The sequence below is a fragment of the Chionomys nivalis genome, chromosome 16 (assembly GCF_950005125.1).
Source record: "Chionomys nivalis chromosome 16, mChiNiv1.1, whole genome shotgun sequence".
In the NCBI taxonomy this organism is placed as follows: Eukaryota; Metazoa; Chordata; class Mammalia; order Rodentia; family Cricetidae; genus Chionomys; species Chionomys nivalis.
The window spans coordinates 63,468,771-63,490,599 of NC_080101.1; the positions used below are offsets into that span (position 1 = coordinate 63,468,771).

At 37.2% G+C, this 21,829-nt stretch overlaps 1 protein-coding gene across 6 annotated transcripts in view; it reads left to right on the forward strand.

Annotated features, from left to right (window-relative positions):
- Positions 1-2,039: 2,039 nt before the first annotated feature.
- Ralyl (RALY RNA binding protein like) overlaps positions 2,040-21,829 on the forward strand; it is an 806,300-nt gene continuing 786,510 nt past the window's right edge. Inside the window, exons 1-2 of one of the 6 annotated variants that reach the window (XM_057790446.1) lie at positions 2,052-2,195; positions 2,938-3,032. Coding sequence is in view for 2 of the 6 variants with exons in the window: in XM_057790450.1 (XP_057646433.1) it covers positions 3,663-3,714 (52 nt within the window). In the remaining 4 variants the exon portion in view is untranslated. Of the gene's footprint in view, positions 2,196-2,937; positions 3,033-3,184; positions 3,715-21,829 lie in introns of those variants that run through there. The other 5 variants (XM_057790445.1, XM_057790447.1, XM_057790450.1 and 2 more) reach the window with 5 other exon arrangements.

The window sequence follows — 21,829 nt, forward strand, 5'->3', positions numbered from 1 at the left end:
TCTAAACCAAGACATAGCCTGGCCTGATCTGAAGTACCAAAACTCATATTTAAAGTGAAGTTGCTCACATTGCAATATCTCCAATATCTCTAATAGTGAAAGAAAAATATATACATTAGAATTAACTTCTGTTTAGTGCATTCGGATCTGGATATTTTGGAGAAATAGAAAATAGAAAATTTGGAGATTTTAACAAACTCAGGTTGAGATAGCAAAATTCATGAAACATGGAAGAAAAGAACCATGTTTGAAAGGATCTACTAAAAACAAAATGAAGCAAAATAAAACAAAAGAATGAAGATCAATATGGTCTTAGCACAAACCACAATGTTTGCTCTGCATTCTCCAGATGAAAATCCAGTAACTCCAGCACAGAATTTAAGGCTTCCGAAGTTCTGGAATCCACTTCAATGCACCCATCCGTCCCTGTCAGCATCCCTAATCCACTCTGGAAAGTGTGTATAATAAGTGGGTCAAGCTGGCAGTTCACCATGATAAACATTTAATGATTTTAATGGCTATTTTAAACAGCACTTGTTTAATTTGTGGATTAATACTTCATCAGTGAATTCTGCCCAGGATGTTGGAGAAGAATTTGCTGCTAGGCTCTCCATACTGAATGCATACATTAATGTCCAACTGTTCAGGTTAGCGTCTTTCCTACGCACACATTTTATCTTAAACATCAACACTGGAAAGAGTGAGATAAAGAGCAAAGAACAAACGTGAGAGCCAAGAAACTGTATTTATTTTCATCTTAAAACGAAGACGTGGCAATTAATTTTGTGAAATTCAGAGTCAAAGCAACACGGAGAAATGGTTTTGATATGAATATTGCATGAAAGATGAAGAAAAATTAATGCGTTGCAGAACCCAGAAAGCTGATTCTGCAACAGGCAGCAGTAGAAGAATCCCAAAGCAGTCAGTGATTGGCTGATGGGATCTTTGTTCCAGCGACAAGCATCCCACAGCAGATGCTTGGTGAACTCCCTGTTTGGCCTCCACCTTCGGAAGCACTGCTCAGTCGCCTGGCTCTAGCCTAAGCCTGGGTTGTCTTCTGGTGAGCGGCTCATGTCTCCCCCTCTCGACCATCTGCCAGGTGCCTGCTGCCGGGCAAGCACTCACACAAAGGACTCACTTGTTTCCCTCTGTCCTCTCGGTGGACTTGCAGCCAGAGAAAACAACTTGCAGGAGTCAGGAAGGACCCTGCCTGAAGCAAGAACCCGCAGAGCCTTCCAGACAGGTCGAAGCTGGTGTTCACGCAGACCAAACAAACAATGCCAAGCCCAGGAAAGAATAAATTATACATGTCCACGCCCCCGCCCAGCACCATGCAACAAGCTAAAGAAAATCTCGAACGGGATTTCTCCAAATAAAAGATTTCGTTTTCTCTTACAAATGGGGAATGCCTCAAGACAGCCAAAGGAATTGACGTTGGCTTTGCAGTGGCAACGCCCCCCATATCGCCTAGCACGAACCCAGGTTCCTTGTGAACCACAAGGTGGGAAACAGATCTAGTGGGAGGAAGTGACATAGGCAAAGCAGTTTAGAAGAAATAGGAACTTCGAGATCAAATGACTAAAAACGATCGAGTTTTAAACCGGGCTTGAAGAGTGAAACTTGGGGAGAGGAAAGGACTGGAGCTCTCCGCAGGAAACTACCTGGAGATGAAAGCCGGAAAATAAGGAAGTGGCAAGCGACAACTTTGAGGTGGACAGCAAGTTGTGTACCCTGTGAGGCCTCTGCTGAATATCCCTAAACTGCCCTTCCTGGCGGAGCGCCCGCAGCATCATCACCAACGGCGGTACCAGCAGCAGCAGCGGCGGCGGCGGCAGCAGCTGCGCGCCTCCGGCCCGCCCCGCGCGGTCCCCGCTAGCCCGCGCCCTGCCCGTCTGCGTGTGCGTGTGCGTGCGCTCAGCCCAGCGTGAGCGGCACCTGCTAGTCCCGGCTCGCCCAGGAGGCCGCCTAGCCGGGCTCCCACTGCCGTGCCCGCCGGAGCGACTTAGAGGGCTTCGAAGGCTCCGTGGTCGCCCAGCAGCCGCGGTACCCCTGCCGCTTGCAAGTCCGCCTGGCTCCGAGTCACGTGTCAGTGCCCGAGGCAGAGACTGAGAAAAAAACGCGCTTCATTCCTTCTTCCACCGCCATACTGTATTTTCCTAAATCTCATTTTTATTCCAACATTTTACTCCCGCTCGGTGAGTACCTTCTCAGTGGCATTCTTGTCCTATTCTTCTTTTTTGTTCTTTTTTTGTTTTTGTTTTTTTCTTCTTTTTTTCTTCCCACTTCTTTGATTATTGTTTGTATTTGGGAAAGCTGACAAGCATGGTCTTAAGCCTTTTCCTGAATCAAGTTTTCCTAGCATGCGATGGTTCTCTAGACAAGGTGCTGTGGTCTGGGAGTCCGCGGTAGCGGTGCCCGCTGCAAGCGGCTCTCAAGTCCAGCAAAATGTGCAACTGGTTTTATGGAAAAAGCGTTGTGAATTGTGGTGCTTATTTTTTCCCTTTGTAATGATAAGAAAGCATGTTTCTAACTCTTTTTTTACATACTCTTTTTCCGATTACATTTTTGTATAGGTGAGATTTTCCAGCAGTGTTCACAAGTTTGTCGTCTTGCAATTCGGTGCGCACCACTGAGCAAAGACATTAATTTTACATTTTTATGACCTTTTTGGAAGCCTGTGAAAAATATTTCGTTTTTCCCCTCCTGTTTTTGATATCAGTTGATAACATGAAACTTTTCTTGCAGCTAGTTCATGGGATTATTTTTAAACAAATGCTTTTTTTCCTCCTTTACATTAACTATGACTTTTGCACATTTGACTTTTTTATTTAAAAAAAACCGAGATAATTTTATGATAGATATTCTGATATCTATATCTATATTATCCCTTCTTCCTCCTCCTCCCCTCCCCTTAAATTGATTTTCAAATAATGGCAGTGGAAGGTTTTTCCTGGAAAAATAAAATGAAGTGCGATTTGGTTTCCTTGTCAACGGAGGATGAAGTGAACAGCACAACAGCTCGCAGAGAGCAGGTACTTGGCCCCCTCGGTGGCGTTCCCCGGGTGTGTGATGGCAACGCTGGCCAAGAAGTCTGTGTGCGCGCGTGTGTGCGTGTGCGAGGGTGTGTGCGCGTGTACGCGCCGGTTCCGGGCTGTGTCCTAGCCCGCGATGGGGAAAGCTGCGCCGGTAGCCAGAACCAAAGTGCTCTCTCGGCTGTGATTGTTTTGAAGGTGCGCGCAACATCCCCTACCCCCAGCGGCGCCTAGGTTGTGGGGGGGGATGCAGGGGCGACAGCGCCCCGGGAGGTCCGGCAAGTTGACCTGAGCCACCCGCAGCGCCGGAAGCAGAGGGCCCGGCAGGGCGCTGGCAGTGGGGCGATCAGGCGCGCGAGATGGAGAGGTGAAGGGGCGGGGACGGCGGTCGCCGGGAAGCTGGCTGCTGGCCAGGCGGCTGGAGCTAGAGATTTCTAGGATGACAGAGGTCCCTGATCACCGCACTCTCGCTTCTGCGCCCCGCGTGAGCAGTGCGGTGGGTCCTTCCCAGCCGCCTCCGCTCCTTTCGGCGGGTTACCTTCTCCAGTTCTGTCTTCCTCGTGCTTTCCCGGAGGTGTGGAGGTGTTGCGTTGATTTTAAGCCCCTTTTGATGTCTTCCGAGGAGAGGGAATGGTCACTTGTACCGGTGCCCACTTGGGTTTAATGAGAGGACGCCTACAAGGTACAAAACCATCCTTTCTTGATTTAAACTAGACAATTTTTCTCTCTTCTTAACCATCAGATCCTGGTTGTATAGATTTCCCCCTCCCCCAGGTCTGAAGATGTGGCAAAGGGTTATTGAAGGTGGCCCCTGTTATCAGTGCTGAAGTACTCAGTGTTGACTGCTTTCAAAGGTGTTTGCGTGTCCTGTTGCATGCATTCTGTAAATCCAGCAGTACTTTTCATTACTATTGCATTGTTTGGCAATAAAAAGCCTTTTCTCTACTTGTCCCACTAACAGAATCTGTTCTCAAATAAACACAGGAAAGATACAGACTGAATCTTAAAGCCCAGAGAGAAATTAGTAGTATTTAAATAGGTTGATTTTGAACCTTTTCATTTTCTTCCTTTTTTCCACTTTAATTGAGAAGTTCAATGTTAAATTTCTTGTGCGTACTCTTTGAGTTATGATTAAATAAACTTAAATGAAATTACTTCTTACCTCATTAAGCTTTTTCTGAGTTGTCTTTAAAAAAGTAAATAGATAAAATTAAAACTTGATAAAACAGAAGTACCTATAGCCAAAGGATAAATAACTTATTCTATAGAGTTTTCAAGTGAATGTTTCATTGAATCTCTATATATGAAGCTTGTGGACATGAAAAGTTTTGTGTTTTGTGTTTTATGCATTGCAGTGAAAGAATAAAGACTCCAAAAGAAATTTAAAATGCACTATCTAGGAAGTTATTCATACTTGTGCCACATTGATATAACTCTTAAGATATTTGCAAGCTACATACACGTGTGGTTGCTTAATTATTTATCTACTTATTTATTCATTTATTATTATGTACTCAACTTTTCCTTATGAAGTCCCATCACATCTTTGAATGAAGAAAAGATCACTTTACTGTCTGTAAACAGCAGTCTTTATTGCTTGAAGTGGATAGTTCTAAATTTCGAAGCTCATGTTATGACTCGAATCCTAAATATAGAATTTCTTCTTCCATACAGTGAGGTCATTGCTTAAATATGGCTTTTCATACAGCTCGTGCAGCAAACAAAATCTTTTAAAAAGTTATTTGCAATACCCAATGTTTTTTCAAAAAATTATTTTAAATCATGTTATTTTATATATGTAGAAATGTTCATTTAAATCATGTATGTAGATATTTCTTTTTGTATATCATATGCATGATAAATTTTTGAGTTCCTTGAAAATCAAATCAAAGAAATAAGCGACAGAGCAAGGTAGAAAGGAACAAGCTGTGTGAGAAAATCTGGATGTCCCTTACCAGACTGGCTTTGCCCCAACTTCAGTATGTTAACGGACAACTAATTAGCAGTTCTGCATTGTTTCCGAATCAAACTGAAACCTGAGACCAAAAAGTGTCATCTGATGAGAAGGGAGTTTCGGTGGAATCTTGTATATAAAATCATGACTTTGGTAGTCTTATGCTTTCATTTAGTTAATGTTAATTCTTTCATTACAACAAATATTTATTTTAAATTTCTCTCTGTGACTTTCAAATCGTCCTAATCCCTGCTTCCCTTAACTAAGCCAAAATACTCTAATTTCTTAAATTGGCCACCTGAACTGGAGATTGGGTATTTAAAGCTGTGCTAGGTCATCTACTAGAGTTGGCACCGCCTCCTGGTTCCTGTGGGAAAATACATGCTGTTTTATTGACCAAGTTACCCAACAGAATTCTCATCAACTTAATCATTAGGATTTTTGTTGTTTGTTTGTTTTGTTTCGTTTTCTTACAGCTTAGTTTGGAATATTTTGTAAAAAAGAGAATGAATTTGCCAGTTAAAATGCCAGGAACTACCTGGTGCTGAACGACAAACTAACATCTAGTATTTTAATAAGTTGTGATGAAATTTTCACAAACATAAAACTATCTTTAAATTTCCTAGGCTGCTTCTCTACAATGCAGACTGTGGGTACTCCCTCAAATGGCTGGATATATGAATACATTTATAGTTTCTCTTAACTTTAAACATTGCAGAGAAGCAAAATCTTATATGGTGTTCTGTCTTGTATGTGTGGTTTGTCCAAACACATTTAAAATAAGCTTTCATCATTAAAATAATTATTCAATGACATTTCTGTTTATATTTGGTCAGGCTGGCCACTTTTTGTTTGTTCGTTTGTTTGAGTTTGTGTCAATGAACCTATATCATAGTGGTGCTATACATATGTCGGGACAGTCTTAAACACACTCTAGATACTCGATTAATATTCTTAACTACAAAATGTTTGTCACTTTGTTCTAAAATGATGACTTAATTTGAAGAAAAGATTAGTTATTCAAATAGAATATTTAAATATGAAGTTTCATATTTTGAAATGAAAATAACAGTTTAAGGTAAATAGAAGAATAATTTGAATGATCAAGAATTAATTATTTTCTCAGTCAAAAGAAACATCATATTTGGATATACCCTTCCCCCCCCCCCCAGTATTCTGCAGACACTTTGCCTTCATGTGTTCATTCCATGAGAAACTGGTGTTTATGGAGGGCAGAAGGAGATGATGGATCCCCTAGAACTGATTTTATTTTTATTTATATAAATGACTACATTGTGGCTGCAAATTGATCCTAAGTTCCCTGGAAGAGAAGTCATTGCTTTTAATGTCTGGGCCATCACTCTAGCCTCTGAATATAAGTTTCTTAAGTAAAACCATTAATGATTTGAATAAGTAAATAAAAATTATATGATAATCTTGTAGTTGAATGGTTTCCACCTGATTGGTGTGTGGTCATGTGCCTTGATTATTGTTATGGTCGGCCATTATGCAGTGCACTAAATTTTTGTTGGGGTTTTCTGTCCTGCCTGGTTCCTGTCCTCCCACCAGGTCTCACAGCCATTTAGCCCCAAAGAAATCACACAGAGGTCTATATTAATGATAAATTGATTGGTCCATTAGCTCAGCTTCTTATTAGCACATAACTTATATTAACCCATTGTTTTTGTCTATGTTAGCCACATGGCTCCATACCCTTTTCAGTGGGGCAATCACATCTTTCTTCTTCTGCGGTTAGGACAGGACTGGGGAGTAATGGGCTTCCTCCTTCCCAGAATTTTCCTGTTCTTATTGACCCACCTCTACTTTCTGTCTGGTTGTCCTGCCTCTACTTCCTGCCTGGCTACTGGCCAATCAGCATTTATTTAAAATATAATTTACAGAATATAGACTATTGTCCCATACAACTTCCCCCTCATTTTTTCTTTAAACAAGTACATCCATAGTCCATTTTTTGGAAATGTGGGCATAGTTTTTCAGACTATTTTCTGCTGGTTGGAGGTGCTGATAATCTTAAAAGAACTTAAAAGAAATTTAGAATTATGATCAAGTCCTGAGTGGAATATCCTGTGAGTCTTGATCGTCTAAGGCAACAGTCTCGAATCTGTTCTGGATGTAGAACTCAGACATCTGGGTCATCTGTTTGAACCGAAGATTTCTTAGGTGGTTTTCCTTGATCAAACCTGATTTTTTTTTAACTCAGAATGAATCCACAGTCTCTCATTTCCTGTGGAAGCAAAAGCAAAATCTCTTCTCCAAAGTAACAAACCTTTTGACTTCAATTTTGAAGTCAGGGTATTTTTTAAATATTTATCTTGGATTAATTCAGCAGCATTTATAAATAAATATCTTTTAGCAGTTGTTTCTCCTTTCTCAGCATTTAAACAATTTAAAGAGAGCATAATAACATATAGTATCCAGATTCTCTGTGTATTTTCCATCCTTATGTGGTTTTACTTTAACCTCTATTTCTTTCATTTTTCTTTTATTTTTTGAGACAGGTTCTCTGTGTATCTTTAGTTGTCCTGGAACTCTCCCTGTAGACCAGGCTGTCTTTGAACTCACAGAGATCCACCTGCCTCTGCCCTCCCAAGTGCTGGGATTAAAAGTATGTGTCATTACACCTTGAACTCACAGAGGTCTCTCTGCCTCTGCCTCCCAAGCTTTGGGATTAAAGGTCTGTACTACCACACCCAACTACTCGCTTCATTTATTTTTATTTTAAGGACTTTAACCTTTAGTCTGAATATATTTTTAACACACTGTAAACCGTTTAGAGGTTTCCTTCATCTTTGACTGTTTCTTTACTGTATCTCTCTCTCTTTTTTTTTTCTTTTCTTTTCTTTTTTTTTTCACATGAGTCTTTAGTTTGCTAAGCATTATGGAGAAATTAAAGCCGTGGCTTTGATGGCTGGATCTAGCCCATTTCTTAGCTTTCTGAAATTCCAGGCTCACAGCAGAGGTACCAGCAAGAGCCATGTTTATTGTCAAAACTCTATGGCGTTTTAAGGTCCCTGCCAGCAAAGCAAGCTGCAGCAGTCTGCTAACAAACAACACTCAAATGCTCTCTCTGTATCCGGACCTCTTGCCTCAAAGAGTCAGAGTTTGCACTGGCAGGATGGCCCAGAAAACAGGCATTTTAAAATGGCACAGCTTTTTTCCTGCTCTCGCTGAAAACCAAAATGCATGCGGTCAGCTTTTATCAACACCATTTAAGTGTTTCGTGGCAGGACCTCCGCTTCTACTTTTTGTTTGGTTGTCCTGCCTATACTTCCTGCCTGTCTACTGGCCAATCAGTGTTTATTTAAAACATAATTTACAGAATATTGACAATTGTCCTGCACCATCAAATCAAATGAGACTTCAAGTACTCAAAACTCCTTGTATAGAAGAAGAATACAGGTGAAGTGGATATTAGGAATTATTTACACAGTAATGAGAAATTGTAGAATAAGAATGAATTGTATCTTAATTTTTTTTGAAAAGTGGTTAGTTGTGACTTCTGTTGCACTGCTATCAAAAAACATATGTTGTCCTCTGACAAGCTGAAGGAGTGATGATTCTTTACTTCCTAGTGTTTAGGGAATCTAGAAAGTAACAAGTTGAGTTTGTAAAGTGTCTTCACTGATTGCCAGTAACTGTTATTCACCTTTTACTGTTTGCATTTCTTTCAGTTACCTGTAAAAATGTTTTTAATTTTTATAGTTTTTCATGACTCTTTGACTTAATATACTTTTTAATAATTGAAATCAGTAATATAAGCTTTCCAAGTAGTGCCATTGACAATAGTTTGTTTTATTGTATCACAATCACAAGAACTAAAGTCACTGAACAGAACCTTAGGAGCAGTGATGCTGCACTGAATCAATACGAAGTTACAGACTTAGAAGGTGGTATCTGCACACCTCAGCCACAGATGTCCATAGATAATATAATAGTTTTGCATAAGACATAGATTTAATTCAGTAACTGTCAACTTTTGTTAAATTCACATGGTGGTGAATTTTCTGTTGTTCTTTTGCTAGACTTATGCTAGGCACTAAACATATTTTTTAAAAAATTACTGTGTTTTGTAGTTATTTTGGACTCTTAAAACTCGTTTTTTTGCTCTGGATTATTTTTATGTTTTTGTGATACAGATTCAGGGTAATTTCCTTTTTGTTCTCTGATACTAGCACAGAGATGAAAGTGGGAGAAATTTGTCTAGGATGAATGTCCTCTGGCATGTCCTTGGAGACTCCTCACCTGAATTCAACACTGCAAGACTTATTTCTCTTTCCATGTATAAATCTAAGTGAAAGGAGAATTATGAAGGACATCAAAGCACTGTCTGCATTTCCTGAAAGGAGCAATGAAAACCTCACCACACATACTTAGAATAGTGAAAAAGTAAAGGGCTCAAGTGTGGATATATTTTTGGTTAAATATAACTTAACTTATAAGTTAATATTATTTTTGTTTAGAATAAAATATTTGAATTTTTCTCAAAATTTCACAGTAGAAATTAATTGTGCTTAAGCATCCTGTATACATTTAGATAAAATGTTTATATACATTTTGATAACTATATACTAAATATTTATAGAAGCAACATATTCTTGACTATCCTGGATATTTTATTATTCAGTAATAGAGAAAGCTTATTTGCTTTTTATTGAGTGTCAAGGGCAAAGAAATGGAAGAGAAATAATATTTATTTTAAAAAGCTTTTATTAGCATATTAATGATTCATATGATTCATTATGACATTTTCTTACATATACACAATATTTTGTATTCAACCCAATCACCTTCTCTTGTCCCCCTCATCCTCCTCCTGTTAACATCCTTCCCCCCTCGTTCTGTCTCTGTACATGTATTGGGGGTAGTGGGTGGAAGTGTTCGTCCCAATGAATTTCTTCAGGTTGTTAATAGAAACACAATGATAGCATGTTTATGAGAGTGTACGCACCTTACCAGTGACTTACCAGAACAGAATTTTTTTCCATCCCCATTAGCTATATATAAATCTGCCTGGAAGAGCTGTTCCATGAGAAGCAATTCCAAGACAGAGAGTAGAGAGTCCCAATAGGGCATGTAATCACAGCTGCTGAGATCAAGTCTACAGCAGTGTTATAGCTGGAAATCAGTATTCTATGCAGATCTTCCTTCTCTTAGCTTTTACTTCTTACTGCCGCTTCTGTGATGTTCCTACCCTTGGAAGGGTTTGTGAGTATGTTATAGACGTGTCATTTATATATGGGCATTCAACAGTCATGTATTCTTTGTGCTTTTACCAGATATGGGCCTCTGCAATCATTATTGGCCCCTGGGACATACAAAAAACCAAACAGAACAAAAACAAACAAACAAACAAAAAACACCACCACAACCACCAAAAAACTTCTCTGACTAAATATGAAAAGAGTGCTATCACGAACAAACCATATTCATAAGGCAGTCTGACAGGCATGTCATGTTCGTTGCAAACAACAGAAGAAGCTTTCCTACTAGTGCCGGTGATATGAGATATAAACATATAAACAGTATCCCATATAAATTCTCTACTGAGGTATAAACATTAGCTCCAGTCAGGACGTGATTGGTTATCCCCATAGACTTGCCACTCTAGGATTGGTGGGCTCATCTTGGCTGATTGGTTCCTATTGTTGTGTACAGTGTTGTGAGATGACTAAAGACTGTTGAAGACAATTTACTCCAGCAGCTGACAACACCTTCAGGAATGATGAAGGCCTCTAATTGGAGACAAAACTAGTTATTTTCCCATATGACATACATTGTGTAAAATGAATGCCCTTCTGCTTCTTGTTCTCCTACCAAGTAGGAAGTGCATCACTGTTTCATCTGATGAAGAAAGCTAATTGTGAAAGATAAGAAAATTTCACACAGGTGAGGAGAGTCAAGTAATATGTAAGAAGTCTGAATGACATTCCCTGGCCCACCTTTTGCATACATGTATATTGTGTGTTTACAAGATTTTGAGGTGTTTTGCTCTTTCTAGTGTGAAATAACTTCTATGTGTTTATTCTTGATACATTACAGGGTGTATCGTTTACTCAGTTTTTATTAATGAGTACCCTTCATCAGCAGGTACTTAAGATAGAAATAAAAATAAGTAGTATCACGTGGAGAATTACTGAAGAATCTCCAAGAGACTATGTTAGCATATATTTATGTAGAATTCTTGGAGCACAGACCAGTGCAGGCAAATTGTTGAGGTACCTTTGCTGCTCATCTGAGATTGTGATGAAATAGACTGTCCTTTATCTAGAGTTGTTTTATATAAGCCCTGTGGAAAGCATCCAGCATTTGTTTAATAAGCATGAATGTTATCTATTTCCTTCTAAATCTGATGGCATGTAGGACAAGGTAACAAAATGATCTATTTCTTTCATCGTGCTACAAGACTATAAATATAGGTGTTGTCTCTGTCTGCCAACATCTCACAATCAACTTCAACTCCATCTCTGGTTTTCACTGTTACACCCATTTAAATGTGACACTTTTTTTCGAGTTCATTTTATCTGTTTGTTAATAATGTAAAACACATATGACTGCAGAAGTTATTTTAAGATGCTGTGTTTAATTGCTGCTTCAGATGTGTGAAAACTTTCTATTATGAAATAGTTTCCTTGGTGCTTTAGCAAATGAATATTACGAAGAACTAGGAACATATAACAGATTGAAGACAGACTGAATGAACAAGAAGGAAGGGAATTTGGAGATCATTCAATACAAGTGTCCATGTTAACAAAATAAGTAGTTTAAAAGTCAAAGTGAAGCAAGGATTGAACACTTCCACATTTCATGGGCATCTGGATATCATAGACATTCGTGTTAGGAAACAACAGCTAAGATGGTATATATAGAAAGGAGATCCTTGTATACTTGAGTAAAAAAGAGTAGTTACAGTGTCTTGCACCTCACAGCAGTTTGAAGTCCCAGCATTAACTTATGAAGAAATAAGCAATATGCAAATGAAAGAAAATTAAAGGCTAGAAGGACATATTACAAACTGTCTATAAGAATATTTAGGAGATAAGACATGCAAGGGCATTTATTAATAAATGTTCCTTTTACTTATGTCTGTATAGCCATCCATAATGCAGAAATAAAATAATCACTGGGGCCGGGCGGTGGTGGCGCACGCCTTTAATCCCAGCACTCGGTAGGCAGAGGCAGGCGGATCTCTGTGAGTTCGAGGCCAACCTGGTCTACAAAGGGAGTTCCAGGACAGGCTCCAAAGCTACAGAGAAACCCTGTCTTGAAAAAAAAAAAAAAAAAAAAAAAAAAAAAAAAACAAAAAAAGAAAAAAGAAAAGAGAAAAAAAAATAATCACTGGGTGTGGAATTGTAATTAGTCACTTATTAAAGAAGTAATTGATCAGAAACAGCAAGTATAATATTGCACACTACAATTAAGTACACTCTTAATATAAAAAAAATTAGATCAAAATAAAGAACTGGCATATTTTCGGGTACATGTTTTTACTTGGGTCTACATGTTACTTTTAAAAAGTTTAAGTCTAGGTTCCAGAGGAAATGGGTAGTATTAGACGTATTGCTGCTCTCCGGACCATACTGAGAGGTGACACTTAGGTATCTTCTTCCTCACTGTTCGTTGTTGTTGGTGGTGGTGTTTTTTTAACCTAATCCAGATCTAGGAGAGGACTGGGGATCAAAGGGGTGAATTGCTACGAAGTTACTTAGTGAGATCTGAACCCAAGGTGCGTTGATTCTAAAATTTGGATATGGACTCCTGTGATTTATCCAGAAGTGAGAAGAAAAAAAGATGCTTTGGTTTGGGCATGAATTAGTGAGATTTCTCTGTCACAGTTTCAATGATCACATAATTTATCATGTCACCTTAACTTACTACATAGAGAAGACAGTTAAGAATGCACATTGCGGCCGAGCGATGGTGGCGCACGCCTTTAATCCCAGCACTCGGGAGGCAGAGGCAGGCGGATCTCTGTGAGTTCGAGACCAGCCTGGTCTACAGAGCTAGTTCCAGGACAGGCTCCAAAGCCACAGAGAAACCCTGTCTCGAAAAACAAACAAACAAACAAACAAACAAAAAAAAGAATGCACATTGCTTTCACAAGGACTGAGAATAGCACTGGTTTGTAGAGGCTACTGTAATTTTTCTATGTGGTCACAGTATTTCTCTCTCACACAGTATTTATTGGGAGAAGTTTTTAAATAGTTAAGAATGTGTAATTTTAGAAAATCGTTTTTTATAAGTTGCAATGTAGCACAAGAAATTCTGTTCACCTAACAAACTGAGAACTTATTTGATAAGTAATTAAAGAGTTCATAAAGATGGTAACTAAGCATAGATGATAATCTATAGTTCTTCAGATCATTAAAACGACATATTTTGAATATAGTGTCCTACGAAAGTGACTTATGTTTCTCTTATCTGTTTTTCTTAAACAAATTAACTGTGTGTTTGTGTGTGTGTGTGTGTGTGTGTGTGTGTAGGTCAGTGGACAGCTTTGTAGAGTTAATTATTTTATTCAGCTCATCCAACCATCAAACCCCAGCCACTAGGCTTTTCCAGCAAATACTCTTTGCTGCTTAAGGCATCTCAAGGTTCGTGTTTCCTTTATGAGGAATTGTAGAGTAGTAATAAGAAACTCTGCAGAAATGAGTAGGATGAACATGAGGGCTGAAGAAGAGGACAACATTGAATTTCTGAGTTATTTATTTGAGAATAAAATTGTGAGGCAAAAGGCAGTAAGAGAATTATGAGGAAAATAAGAAGGCCAGAATAAAGAGGCATTTATGGTTCTGTGCTTTATTTCCCACTCATTTTAGGCTTTAATACATAGTCTGTTGTTTAAAAAAAGAAATTTTTGTAACATATTTAGAATACTCAAAATGTAGGTATCTGAATTCAAACTTTAAGATGGCGTAAGATAAAACTAAAAATTACTTTTTGAGCTTTTTAATATGTTTAACAACATAAATGTGCCGGTTATTAAAATTGTATTAATAAAGTCTAATGTGGATATCATTTCTGTTTTATTCCACCTTAGAATTCTGTCTATCATCTTTGTGACCCGTTTTATTTTAGAGTTACTTGCTCTTTCTTACATACTGCAGTTCTAACCCCTGACACTGCTGCAATTCTTGGCGGACATAGAAAAGAAGAGAAAGAGTGGGTAGGGAAGCAGAAGTGAGCACATCATGGCAAGTATTCTGGAGTCCAACACTATAGAGAAGGACTGTAGTGGGAGAAACAGCGGCCTCCTATGTCTGAAATTTCCTTGATACTCTAAGCAATAAGTAAAGTGAAACAGATTAATATAATCTTTATATTCCAACTTACCCAATTAAGTCAATGTATTAAAAGTGACTTCATCATATTATCATTACAAAATCATGTCAAACATGTGCTATGCTTTCTCTCCTGTCTTTGAAATCTGGTTTTATTTATACTTGAAGTGTAGAGATGCACAGAGTTTATATGTGCTCACCTCTGTGGGCTCTCTCAAAGTGCAGGGCTCAAGGCTCAGGAAAATTTTAGGACTGTGTCATGATTTTAAACTCTTCTAGACAAATCTTATTCTTTTTCAGAGAATAGCCAAGATAGATTTTTAAAATACTCTCTGATTGTTTCAATTTCAACTTTCACTTTTTATTAAGAATACAAATTGAAATTCATTGAAACTCATTTTGTACTAAGGAGTAATAACAAAATACGGTCAGTTGAATATGAAATATCAAATTTATCTCGATAGTTATTTTTCTCTAGAAACAAGGTAATCACTTTACCAAATATGCTTTTTTTCAAAGAGTTCATTCATAACTTGGTTCTACATGTAAAGAAATAATAGTGTTGCCAGAAATCTTCACAGAGGCTTTTGTGATTTAGTGAGATGTCCAGAGTCCTGCATTTATTATGTTGTAAACAGAATGATATATTTAATAATGAATTTACATACAGATTCAGTGCCCACGGAATACTTAGTTTAGGAATTATATGAAAGTGAAATAGTATATACGTTGGTTCATAATCTGTTTTTGAAAATTATAAATGTAGAAAAATAAGAAGCATAGAAGCATCCATACTCTGCTCCTCCTTTGCCACTTCGATTTTATTTGCCTCATGTCTTCTAGTTGTGTATAACATTTTCTGGGTCTTGCTCAAATATGTTTTTAAGTTCTGTGTTTAGTGGCTTTTTTTTTTTTGCATGATATGATCCATCCTCCAATGTAAAGAGGTTAGGTACATAGCATTTGTGCAGCCTGTATTTCAAATATGATGGTGGTAATAGAAATACTAAGAGAGGGCTGGAAAGATGGCTCCAGGAGTAGAGTGTGTGCTCCTCAAACATGAGGACTTGCACTTGGAATAACTCGGTGTTATTTCTAATTATACATCAAGGAATACTTAATTTCTTCAGCAAGAAGTACATCAACTCCCAAACTATATGTACTTACTTAGGTAATAATTTGCCTTAAACATGTTATTTGTTTTAGTAAAATTCTGAATCTGTAAAATTCAGAACTTACGTCTAAATTTTAATTTTAATTTTCTTCTTACTGCCTCGTTCATGATTGGCACAGCTAGTAAACACGGCGAAAACACTTGATTTGTCTCTGTCATAGGTGATAAAAGATGATAAATATCTACCCTGAGTTCACAAGTTCTCATATCTTAATTTTCATCATGAACATGGAATAGTTTGAAAAGCATAGTATATACCATAAATTTCATGTGTTATGTGTTATGGCAAAAATTAAAACTATTAGTGCTTAACATGCCAAAGTTTTCTGTTTTCTTGTTAAGCAAATGTAATGATGTCATCGGGCTTTGTGTAGTTGTAACAGTTACGAATAGTTAGACAAGTACTCTATAAAATAGGAATATGCATACGAGAGAAGAGCAAGTAAATAAAGGTGAGCTGAGACTGCCATCACATAGAAAAGACCTGGAACCTACACTTTAAGCTTTGTCTTCAGGAAAACAAACATTACTTAGATATGGCTTACTTCTTAAGATAGCTTTCAAAATGGAAATTAATTTTACATAGAGCTTTTTTGGTTTATCGTGATTTAAGGTGCATTCTATACATTTCCTTTAAGTGAAAATGTTCTGAGGGTAATTAAGTTTGAAAAGCACTACTTTGGAAAAGTTTTTGTTGGAGTTTTAACTATTTGTAAACTTTTCCTGTATTAATTTTATTTATTTATTGAAATGCAGCTGTTTCAACACTTGTCACTTAAAACACAGAAGAATTTTCAATTTGGGTAAATTAAAGCTCAAGCAAAACAGGATTTATTTTGCTTTTCTCAGAAAAGCTGAAACTCTTTTAAAATTCTTATTTAAAATTGTACAATGATATGAGATTTTAAAAAAAATAGGTTCAAAGAAAATATTACTGGTATTTTGTTTTTGGGAAGATTTTTGTAGTTTGTGACTATAAGTGCAAAGCATGACAGTAGTTTGATGATATTGACCAGTCGATGGCTTTTCCAGCTTAGCTTACTCACACTAATAATAATAGTGAGTGATAGAGTGAATATTTGTGAGTTATTATTTATGGCACTTACATTGGTTTAGATTCTTGTATATTGATTCAAAGTTAAATTACATTGAACATTGTATGCATACATGTTTCTACCTCTGCTTAAAACCTTTTTTATATATTGATATATGTTGATAAATATTTATAATATTGCAATGTACTTCTGATCAAGATACTTATACATTGTTTACATTTTGAGGTCATTGTCCTCATTTGTTGCACAATTGTTTATTGTACAATATTCTAATATGAAGTCTTGGTCTTTAAGTTATGAAGGTATTAAGAATTATAGATCAATAGTCATCTATGTCAGTCATAGTTATAGTTAGAGTAATCAGGTTTTTTTAGATACATAGAGATTATTTTCTGCATAGATAGGTAATCTTCAACCACTTCAAAGAGCTATTGAATATGACATTTAAATAACTTAGGGTTTTGTTGAAGTGAGATGTAATTGCTCCTGGCAGGACTGGATCTATTCCCGAGAGAGTGTTGAGCATAGAAGACACTCCCCCTGGAGCTTGTTTTCTTCTTGGCAAAACTGGCCTTTGAGCAAAAAAATGCCCATGCCTCAACCACTGACAAGATACATAGTATCTGGAAATGGATAATCAGGACTGTCAAATCTTGCCAAGACAGGATATTTCCCTGCCTCTGAAAATGGTATGTCAGTTATTCTAGACCTTAGCCAATGTTGGTTGCTTCAACATTGCAAATGAGACTTTGGGTGATTGCCCAGGCAGCCAGTTGTCTCTGTGATTTGTTGCACAGTTTGGAAGTTGCTTGATTGCACTTCCTGCTTACTCAAGTAATATTATTTCCCTTCTCGGATCTTCGATGGGGTTGAAGACTACATAGTTTTAGATATTTTCCTCTCATGACTTGGCCAAGTTATTTATTATACTAGTTATGATAGGATAATTATTAAATATATTTGTTCTTATTGTATATAATTTTGTATTAGGCTTAAATTCTCTTATTTAAATAAAAGGGGGAGGTGCTGTAGGAAGTCTTACAGCTAGTAGTTACCCACCCACTGGGGCTTGGCCTCTTACATTATTAAAGCCTATGTAGAACATGCATCTGCTCTCTTTTCTGGCCTCTGTTCTGGTTGTGGGATTCGTTTTCTGATCTCCATTCAAACAGAGTATTCTGACTTGTGAGTCTATCCCTAAGTAAATAATCATCTATTTCTCAATTCTGAGCTTGTTTGGGATTTAAGTGTCCAGCCACAGCAGAGGCACTTCTCCAGCCCTTCATGAGAACTTTTAATTTATATGAACCCTCACACTTGGTATGTATTGCTCAAAACAGTTCTAACCAGTGTTTCTCAAGGCTTTATTTAAGTTTAAACCTTGTAAAAGAAAGTCTGGCAAGTTGGTCTTAGACATTATTTAAGTCCTACTTAATGCTATAATGCTGTATCTGTATGTGATACAGTAAAATATTTTCGGAAACAATTTTCCATATTTTCAGGATGATTTTAGAACCAAGCAAGATTTATATTATTTAGTCATATTTCATCTGAAAATTCACAAACATGACACTTGAACTTTTTCTATAATCTAAAAGGACATCTCATTTTCTAGCCAATATTAGCAATGAAATCTCTATGTATCTTCTAAATATTCAGCAAAAATGTTGCTAAACAGCTCCTTAAACTCAGGTTTAAATTGTTACCATGATGTATTAATAATAGCTTTTTAGAACAAACAATTCTTTTTGAGGAATATGTTATGCACAGGTGTAGTTTTCTTCAAACATGCAGTGAAAGTTGATTAAGAAGAGAGTATGGACTCGGTGTTTGGGTAGTTGTAAATTAGTCATTTCCAGGAACACAACAAATTCTAGTCATTTGCAAAATGGAACAGATGGACATGAGAAGTAAGCTTTCACTATCTTTCATTTGTCTCCTGTGAGAGTTGAATTTCTTCCCCACCTCAAGGAGAATGCCTGGTTTTGTAATCCTCTCTAGAGAGGGAAGCTGTAGTGCATGCAGGGGTTCCTTCTAAGTCCCTTAGAATTGCCAGGATAGCAAAGGGGTGTGGAAAATTGAGAACCATTTCCTGTAGTTTTCCCTCTGTCTTCAAGGTGAACCATTATGAAATTCATTAAAAATTCTCAGATAACTGGTAATTTTACTAAATACTATTTTAAGTTAATCTTAAGGGATCCTTCCAAACACTACACTGCCACTTACACCTGCATTTTTCTTCATCATATTGTTTATGCTCTAAGAAATTCACCTGACTATTGGTTGGTACTTTGGTGCCAGGAAATGAGACTCCGGTCACAATGTCCCGAGATGGTTTCAGGTCTTGTATGTCTTTATATAATTTCCTCCAAATTTAATAAAATAATTTATTTTTATTGCATTCTATAAAGTATTGTTTTAGAGTGGTTGGAAATAAATAGTTTCAGTATAGACAGAGAATCACAATTACAGGCTGTATCTCTCTGCTCTGTGTTACCATTATTTCTAGAGTGTATGGGATTCCGTTGCTCACTAATTCTTTCTCCATTCATTCAATAAGGCCCCAGACTGTGCAGCATTAATATTGATGAGTAGATCTAACTCATTGCTCCATTCTGTAAGGATGTCCTTTCTTTAAGACAGCTCTATGGAGGCAATTGTGCCACTGTTTACATATTCAGTAAACATGTCTAGAATAAAGTTGTATTAGTTTGCCTATGTAAATTGTGCGTGCATGTCTCTTGGAGAGGATGCTGAGACAAGATCTTGCTCTCTAGTCACTACCAAGTCTAGGTTGTCCTACATCTTGGGTATCTTCTTTATTCTCCCACATTTTGGGGTCACAGGCTTTACCATCTATTATTTTCATTTTAAATTAGCATTCCATGCTTTTTCTTAAAGTTGAAAATGAATAATTACAGATGGTTCACATAGAAGTGTTTTTATAATTTAAAATTCCCAATGTAATGCAATAATAGCATATAAAGAACAATACTCTCAGTAGACCACAAAATAAGAGAGGGAAATGCAAAGAAAACACGTATTACCAACTGGGAACCTATTGTACAAATACATGAACTATAAGAAATATTCTCATTCTAACTTCCACAGAGCGTGTCTCAAAAACAAAACTTTGCCTACGTTATGTGTGATGGCACATCCTCAGGAAACAGGTAGAAAAATGCAGATTTCTGAGAGTTCAAAGGTGGCCTGCTCAGTTTGTCCATACTGTGTATGAAACAATACTACATGTTTTGTTTTCTTTTTGGAGTAAACTGTATAAAATATTTAATTATTTAAAATCAATAAATTATATCCTGATATAAAGAAGAAAGTGCTTCTTTTTCTTCTTTACAGGGATCATGGATATAGCTCAATCTGTTTTATGATGAATGTATGCAAACATTCATTGTGATGGTGTGTCATTATTGACTGCTGTGTCTGCCAGTGTGCTTTTGTCCACTCCCAATCAACATAAGTTTTACCTAAGTTTAGTAATTCTGCTGTGGGTATCTACTTGCGTTCATTTTTGTTTGTGTTTTTTAAAAGCTATTATTATATCATTTCCCTCTAAGCGCCAGTGTAATACTTAGTTCCTTTACAATGTTCGTGAAATTCCTAAATGTATATTTTCTGTGCATGCCATCTGTTCTCCTGCTGTCTCCAGTTTCTTCAGTTTCTTTTAGAAGCTGATGATGGTATTTATATAGTCATTTTTAAAACTAATTCACTATGAAGACATAATTTCAGTAATCAAAGACTGTTCAAATAATACTAAGTTTAAAGGGCCATGTAGCTATTATTTAAGTTCTTATTGTGAGCAATGACCACAAACTATGTGCATTTGTTGATGTACTTTCAGAGTTGTCCTGGAAGGCTCATTACTGTTATTCATATTTTATATTTGATAGTTTGGAGGCTCAGTGGGGGTGAACCACTTGTCAGGAGAGGGCTATCAAGTAGCAAATTTGATGCTTGAGGTCAGAGAGACACTAACTGCCTTTATTTCAGACTCACTAGACTGCTCTCATCTTTCCTATATTCTAAGATTAGATTACTTTCAAAGACTGCTCCTTCATTTACCCTGACTATTAGTCTTCTTTATTGTTGTTTTGGTTTTGTTTTTCATTGTAGCTTTAGAGCCTGTCCTGGAACTAGCTGTTGTAGACCAGGCTGGCCTCAAACTCACAGAGATCTGCCTGCCTCTGTCTCCTGAGTGTTGGGATTAAAGTGTGCGCCACCACCACCCAGCCTCTGACTATTGACTATTATTCTTTCTGCCTCATAAATCACTTGTTGATATTTCCAAATGTTTTCAAATCCATTGGCCACATGTAGTGTTTCCAACATGCAATTTGAAAACCTTGCTTCCTTGGCTAAAGTAAAAACATGATGGCCTATAGGAACTACAGCTATTATAGAGTTTGTCTTTATTGTGGTAGTACGAAATAACTGAATCGGGATGAAGAACACCACCTGGTTGGACATCTACTGTGTGAGGCTCTTTCCTGTTCACTGGTGAATCTATGGTCAGTTCTGGTATGAATTAGAAAGTAAACCAAAACTATTGTATCCTTTAAATATTATCCAGTACACTACAACACCCAAACAGAATAATGACAGGGAATGGTACTGCTTTCATTTTACTGGAAGATTGGATGTTTCAGTGATTCTTTCCTTACAATTGAAATACATTATAGGCCAGGATAAGCTACTTGGCAGAATGAAGGTAAGATGTCTTGGGGAGTGGAATGAAGATTAACTAAAGCAGTGGTTTCCTAAAACGATAAGAAGAACCAAGTTGAAAGGAGATTCTTTACTTTCAAGTTGTTTCACTTTGGGATTCTACCATTAAAATCTTGGTCTGAAAAGTGGAAAGAATCAGAAAATGATTAGCTCTAATCAGTTCAGCATGTAAATACGAAAAAGTGCCAGCTTTCCAGCGTATTACAGTGAAAACACAGTTGTAAACCATGAAGACTGACTTTCTGGACAGGTTAAAAGGTACACTGGCAAGGTTCAACGTTCACAAGTCCCTCCAGTGCCTGAAGCTTCCACATGTCTTCACTGTCTTCCTTCTGCAATCATGTAGCCCTGGAATCTCAATTACGTTTTCTAAATCTCCATTGCATAAGCTGCAGGCATTTGAGTTAGATCCTGTCCTCAAGACCTCACTTTATCACTTTGAAGTTTTATGTATAAAGGCAAACATATTCTGAGGTACTTGCGATTAGAGCTTCAGATATGACCTTGATACCTCCGGAGGATAAAATTCAGTAAAAACCATCAACTTTCTTCAGCCATGTGGGACAACC